General features: G+C 38.4%; 1 protein-coding gene across 1 annotated transcript in view; it reads left to right on the top strand.

Annotated features, from left to right (window-relative positions):
• The window catches only part of LOC121315134 (potassium voltage-gated channel subfamily H member 8-like), an 80,480-nt gene extending 72,791 nt beyond the window's left edge, over nucleotides 1-7,689 (top strand). Inside the window, exon 16 of the mRNA XM_041249082.1 lies at nucleotides 6,133-7,689. Within this exon, the coding sequence (XP_041105016.1) occupies nucleotides 6,133-6,801 (669 nt within the window). The 3' untranslated portion in view covers nucleotides 6,802-7,689. The remainder of the gene's footprint in view (nucleotides 1-6,132) is intronic.
• Nucleotides 7,690-7,921: the final 232 nt, after the last annotated feature.

Below are 7,921 nucleotides of genomic sequence, written 5' to 3' on the forward strand. Positions count from 1 at the left end.
AGAGTTTGCCAGAAGGCATGTGGGAGACTGAGACCAAGTGCAAGAAGATTCTATGGTCTGATGAGACCAAAATAGAACTTTTTGGTTTCAATGCTAAGCGCTGTGTTTGGCGCAAGCCTAACACCGCACATCATCCTGAGAACACCATCCCTACCGTGAAGCATGGTGGTGGCAGCATCATGCTATGGGGATTCTTTCCTGCATCAGGGCCTGGAAAGCTTGTGAATAGAGGGCAAAAATGGATGCAGCAAAGTACAGAAAAATCCTGGAGGAAAACCTGCTGAAGTCTGCAAGAGACCTGGAACTTGGGAGAAGATTCATCTTCCAGCAGGACAATAACCCCAAATATACAGCCAAAGCCACACTGGAGTGGATTAAAAACAAAAAGGTCAATGTCCTGGAATGGCCCAGTCAAAGCCTGGGTCTCAATCCAATTGAGAATATGTGGAAAGAGTTGAAAATTGCTGTTCACCAAAGGTCCCCATCCAACTTGACAGAGCTTGAGCAATTTTGCAAAGAAGAGTGGGCAAAAATTGCAGTGTCCAAAGTTGGTAGAGACTTATCCAAATAGACTCATGGCTGTAATTGCTGCCAAAGGTGCCTTTACCAACTATTGACTCAAGGGGGTGAATACTTATGCAATCAATTATTTTCTATTTTGTATTTGTAATTAATTTAGAACAATTTGTAAACTTTATTTTTCACTTTGACATTATGGACTTTTTTGTGTTGATCAGTGGCAAAAACTCCTAATTAAATTCATTTTGATTCCATGTTGTAACACAATAAAATGGGGGTGAATACTTTTGAGAGCCACTGTATTTCTTTCCCATACATTGTACTAGTTTTATAAACAGAATACGTGAACATACATGGAGTTCTATGTTTATTTCCCTCATAAGGCTGGCTGTAAAAACCCACTTCTCATTGAGAATTCATGAGCATGATGACAATTCTGATTTCCTTCCTCCATTGTAACCCTCCAGAACAGTTTAAACTCCTTGTCACCTTGGTTGCTTATGTAAGCCATGCATCCTACTATAGCGGTACTACTTTTTCACATTAAAAAACTTCTATTGGCTATATTGGTTTCTGAAGGCCACAGTCAATCCTCTAGCATGTCCCCAATGATGACTATGGGTACAAAAATGATTCCTGTTCTGTTCCTGACCAATGATCTATGCTTTCCATATTCCCTCCACTATTTGCGTCAGTTCAGGATAGTTTTGTGACATGCTGTAAAGGGAGTGGCCAGGGACAAGTTCAATGGCAACTACAAAAAAAGATCACTTTCAATTCATCACAATGATGCAATCCTAATCATTTCTTACTGGCAATGAACAAGTGCACCATCAATGTATGCTAGATTTAGTTTCCAACCAAATAAATAAAAAGCTTTTTTTTCTGCTGGTCAACACATTTCTACTTTTTAAGACTTTATAAAAAAAACAAATCAATCACGGGGTTTCCATGCAATTTTTTTTTTTTTTTGTTTAACTCGAGACATTTACACAAGAAAAACGTCTTGTGTAAAATGCTTTTTTGGGTTTCTGTTCGCTCAGTTTATTTTACTCGAGTAAACCAGGCTTTTCACCCAACGTCATGCAAATGAATGGGGAAGGTGGGGGTTGATTTTTTAAATTAGCTATGCGTAAAGTACTCGTGCTGCTTTTGTAGCTTACTAGCGAACTTTTGTGAAAATGTGGTTTCCATGCGCAGAGAACTGGTACACGAGTACTGTTAGTAGTGAATATTGTTTCAACTAATGTATATTACGACTCATTAATTAAAAATAAACTCAGAGGTATAAAGTGAAACTGACCACCAAGTATTACAGATTACCATGGCTGAAAACCGGCGGAGACATATATATATATATATATATATATATATATATATATATATATATATATAATATATATATATATATATATATATATATATATAATAATATATTATATATATATATATATATCCCTTTCATTCAGGCAATACAGCATATAGGGGATCAGGTGATGCTGTGTGTACTGCACTGGCTTAGAAACCCTACCTGTCCAGACGGATGACAACTGCTGAGGAGGAATTCGACACCATGCTTGGGCAAATACGAATAGTGGGCACTTGAAAGGGAGGTGGCAGATACTGATGAAATGGACTGAAGTGCAGCATTAGTTTGTTCCCAAAATTGGCACTGCCTGCTGTGAGACAGACGGGGAAAGTTACCAGTGTTGCCAAGTCTCACGAGAAAAAAAAAAGTAACATTGCATTTCAAAACAAGCCCAAAACAAGCGAACCTGTGTTAGAGTGTAGATGTTTATGCAAGTTCCAACCAGCGACTCTCAAAAACAAGCCCAATTCTGCTTATTATAAGCGGACTTGGCAACTATGAAGGTTACCTCAGCCACCAATTTCAATTGGTCAGGAGCGATTTAAGGAGTCTTGTGCTGTCAGTGATTCTCTCCTTTCTTTTAAGTTGTGTTGGATTTAATGTTATGTCAAATATTAATGATGCAAACAAATAAAACACAGTCAATATGTTGATTTGCAATTTTATTTGGTCAGTTCTGAGAGAGCATCAACAACTTGTTGGATGTTGTTGTGCTGTTTTGGGCGATCAAGCTGGCTCATGACATACAGTTCTCCAACTATATTTACTAACGTGGAGGGCAGACGCACGTTGTCATTGGACATAGCTGGGATAAAAAAAAGGACAGGAATTAAATCAGTTGGACATTATAGCAGCAAGGGTATTCTCAAACAACTGCATTAATACTGTAACACGGGCATAACGCAGTTCATGCTAAGTGGTTTTATACAGAACTGTAAACCCACAAGAGATATACAACATGACAGACCAGACACAGCAAAACACAATAAAAAAAAAAAATTAAAATTAAAAAGCCGCCCGCATTATCATTAAGGTGAACAACACCACTAACCGAAAAATCGCCCATCAGCCACTACTTTCTGCCATCATGGATTCTATAGTAACAACTGACCTGCTCCCTTGCAATATTTACAGTTAAAAATAAACACTCTCATTCACATTTACACGTGAAATGCAGGTTTCCATGTGAAACCGGGCGTGGATTTTCTGCGTGTTTCGTCATTTACACGAGTAAATGAGATTTACCCTATCCCTCTCTTTAGCTGTTTTTTTCAGCCACAAACCTGATTTAACCGAGTAATTCTCCCAAACGTGCATGCGCATCGCCATTTCAAATGTAAATCGACCCTCATGGAAACCCCATGAATGAAAAATATTATCCAAAACATGACCCATATAAAGTAAAAAAAACTAACAAAAAATGTTGTCAAAAACTGGTACATTTTGTATTTCAAGTCTTTTAATGCATATACTTATGCAAAGAGAGAACACTGTATATTTATTTCAGTTTTACACTTAAATATTGAGTTACCATAGCTAGTATTAGGTTAAATGTCAGATCTTTCAACACTTGTTCAAAATTACACATTAATTACAATGGGGTTACCACTGAATTAAATCGATTTTTAAGGCTCTGAAACTGCCGTTTGATGCTCGTCTCGAAGGGTCCGGGTCGATCCATCTTTCACTAGACTTTCCCCAATGCCAAGTCCATATATCACCACGAATTGGGTGGGAATGGTAGATCTAAGGTTGCTTTTAATTGGATCATTTATTACACATACTATTTTATGTGTATGTACTATTTATTTACATGTAGCTACAAAATGAAAGATAATAATTAATTACTTTAAAGTCTAGTCATATCTTTCAATAACATCTAATGAAGCAAGCTCCTGTTAAAATGTTAAATGTGTCCAGATTTTCCAATATAAGTTTCATTGATTTAGCCATATAATTTATATACTTATCTACCAAGAAGGGTCACGTTGTAGGCTGCAAAAAGTACTTCCTTACTGGTGCACCAAACTGTATTGCTGTTTCAAGTGAGAAACTAGTTTGAAAACATTTAATTGTGTAGAAATAGTGACATTATATTCAGAATAAAGTCTTTGATATTGAAAAAAAATCCTTGTACAGTCAGTGCACACTGTATTGTGTTGCATTTTGTGGGTTTGTGAGCAACAGTTCTTAATTCCTTCCTGTGCTTTTAAATATGGTATACCTGTGCATTTCTGAATACTGAAAGCTCTTTTTCTTGCCCAGTTGAAATTTTCATTCACTCATTCAATACATCATTTGTGGTCATGCCAGTGCTAGAAGATGCACAGTGTAATTATGCTTGAACATGTGTGGCTGTGCCAGGTGGATTATCCTAGAGGATAGAACTGATACTTTAGTCATGTCCTGAGATGGATCACTTCCACTCATGTAATTGTGATGAACTGGACTGCTTTATCTCCAGCAGAGTCTTGACAGTAGTGTAGAGCTAAATAAATGGATTCAGGTAGCAAATAGAGCAGTGACGTGTTTACTGCAGGAACTAAGCAGCTAACATGCATAAGCTCCTCTGATGGTAATGGATACAACTAATTCAATATGTCAATAAAACCAATACATATTGTCATAGGTAAGCGAAGAAGGAATCTTCTAAATAATAACCCTTTAATTGTTATAGCAGATTACAGCAATTCTGCATCATAGCAAGTACAAACAGCACTCCTCTAACACACCATCCAGCTAGCACACCAGGCAGCTATTTTTATACCTCCCCAGACCCCACAACATTGCAACGCTGTAGTACAGTCTGCACATCCTCCCCCTAGCTCTGCTGGTGCAGAGTTGCATCCATAGTCCCAGACAGTAAAACATAAAGCTGCAAAGAGAATGATTCCAGGGGTACACAAACAGCACAGCTGAGGCATTATGTAATCAGTCCTGCACACAATTTGCAGAGTGCACTGCAATAGTGCAGTTCCGCACACACACACAGTTCAAGTACAGACACACATAACAAAGTCCCAGAGTCAGCCCTTTGCTAAAATACACTGTAGACTAGCAATGGCATCAAACAAAGGGAGGTGGGTAGTACTAAACACAGCAAAGGGAAAACAACATGCGTGTACAGGATAAAAGAAAACTAAAAAGGAGAGAAGATAAACCCACAGTGGGTAATAAAAGACACTTTATATAGGAGTCCTGTGTATATGTATGTTCTTATGATAAAGAACAGATATACATACACTGTTATGTATATATTGTATATCTAATAGCTGCTGGACTTTCTGCTCAACTTCAAAACCACTGACCCATTAATCTTAGTAGATGTCATGTTATGCATTTGTAATACTAGGTAGCCCCCAAAATATGGTTTAGCACAGGTCCCCAACGCACAACCGGATTAATCAATAAGCCAATAGCACCGTTCGCCATGCCATGTAAGGGGCCCCCAAATTATGACTTAGTATAGAGCCCCCACATCCTTTAATCTGGCCCTGCTTCTTCCCCTTGCTGCTTTCTTTGTGTTCATCTTCTCCCCTTGCGCCCGTCTCCTTGTGATCCCTACTGGCTTCTGTTCTCCTTAGTTCATCTTAGTGCTGAAAGCATTATTGGCTAGACCTGCCTTATAAAAATGTCTGTCACCAGAAACTGTGGAGATACCCTCTGACCTCACTGGGACTACTTCCCATGGGCTGTGATGTCATTGGGCTCTGAAGCTTGCCTCCCTCTGTTTACATCGCCCACCTTGCTACCTCACCTGGGCTATATTAGAATAACATTTTGTTTTTATGGTGTAACAAGGAGCATAAAATGTGTAGAAACGACAAAAGGCCAACTGATGGATGTAACAGATTATAATTAAAGAGTCAGCTATCTCATGCCTAGCTCATTTATTTGTTGACATTTTTTGAAACAGAGAATACCTTCAAGTTACAAAATACATGTTTATGATGATGGAAGAATTAATGCTTTACTGAACCAGTGCCAGATGGAAACAATGCGAACAAACACATCCAAACTAAAACCATACCAAATCTGCAATTGTCCTTCTAGCATGATCTTTCTTGGATTAATCCAAACATCTTGATTACTGTGTACTGTGTTCATTTTTCTTTTGGGTCAAAAACTAAACAACCGCTGTTTAATGGGAACACTGTCAAATAACACTAACCATATTTACTTTTTAAGGCAGTAACATAAGTATCAATATACTGTAGTAATCCCATGTATTTTTCTCTTCACAGGTTAGTACTCTAAGTCAAGAAGTAGCACAATTAAGTAAAGACATAAGAAATGTTATGTTTCTTATTGAAGAATTACTATCTTCAAAGAAAACTCCAGTATTTTGCCACACTCATAGCACTTCTGTGGAAAGTTTTCAAACTACAATGACTAGGAAAGCAGAACAGTCTTGCATACATTCCCAAGCAGGGCAAAATGCTTGTCCAACAGCCCAACTCTCTCAAGGCAACCCAGTATCAAGAATTTTTGAACTGGACTCCTTGCATACTGGTAGCAGTCCACAGAGGGATGGGACAAAGCCTCAGAGATGTATGGAGAGTGACCACTATTATCCACCCTTCCACATTCAATTACTGCCCCAAGGGGATACTTTACAACATGTGAAATGCACTTCCACGCAGTCAGACTCAACATTAACTCCTTTTCAATCTATTTCATCCACCCTGTCTTCTTTTGTGTGTTCTTCTCCTGAAACATCATCACAGTTTGTGACCAGCAAATTAGAGGACAGTGCAGGGTCTTTCCATGCTGCTACCAGATCGTCTAGTCTTGAAAATGTTCCCATGTTCTGGGACCCTCAGGAGAAAACCACAGTTTCTTTGCAAAATCTGCCATTAGAAATCATGAAGGCTTCGAATGATTTCAAGAAAGACAAAAACATGTATGTATAATGACACAATGATAAGTGGCACTCAAAGAATGCCTCACAGCTGCCTGAACTAAAATAACTAAACTGCATGATTGCTTGCTCTGGGGTCTTTTACTAATATCTAGGGGTTGAAATAGCTGGAAACTTTACTTAAAGTGAAGCAGTCAAAGACCAGTTCATTCTGCAAAAGGTTTTCTAAGCATGCTGAAAGGGTTTGACTGTAGATTCACATTCTATGGACATTTTCAAGTAGCGTATTAGTTGAGCTGACTTTGTTCATGTAGTTGCTGAATGGCCATGCAGGTCACCGCAGCAGGACTATGAAGACAAAGCAACGTAAGCTCAGTGTTTTCATTGGGGGTTATGGTTGTGTGCTCTTTAGAAGAATATCTGAAACTCTATTCGCTGCAGGTGATCAGGCAGGACTCCTGCTGTTGTGCCTTGCCACGGTGAAGGAACAGTTAACACTGCATGCCATCTCCTAAACAATGTACCTTATAGAACCAGTAGAGGACTATATTAGAAAATGCATGCTGCTGTTCTGTGAATTAAACTCTTCATTTATTTATTAAATACGATTACTATTTTTGTAAACCTGGTATGCAAACTGCATTTAAGCTATGGGAAATATTTATAAAGCTTGCCCTTCCAACAGAAATCTATACAGTTATGATAATGTAGGTAAGAGACTGCACGTTACAAGTGATTGTAAAAATTAAAAACAAGGCAATATTTTATTGAAAATGTTTAACATTTAACGTGTAATGAATGTATGTAACATGTATATATTACTTGCCTCTTAAGTCTGGCAAGCTTTATGAGATTAGCCTTATTGTTAAGTAAAATATTACTTATTGTAATCTTGTTTCCCTGATGGAGAAGACGACCACCAACGACATTATGTATGGGATATGCCTGCCCATTGGTAGGTATATCTGAGCGCTTTCTATCTAGAACTGCTGATAGGCACCTTCCTGGGATGATGCACTTGGTCCCACCCACCTAGGGAATAAAACTGTCATCCTAAGGAAGCCATTTCTCTTTTTCCATCTAACCCATGAGGGCGACCGATCAGACTTCACGGTTGGTGGTCGTCTTCTCTTTCAGGGAACCAGGGTTACGGTAAGTAACCTGATGTTCCC

This window comes from Polyodon spathula, chromosome 4 (genome assembly GCF_017654505.1).
Source record: "Polyodon spathula isolate WHYD16114869_AA chromosome 4, ASM1765450v1, whole genome shotgun sequence".
NCBI lineage: Eukaryota > Metazoa > Chordata > Actinopteri > Acipenseriformes > Polyodontidae > Polyodon > Polyodon spathula.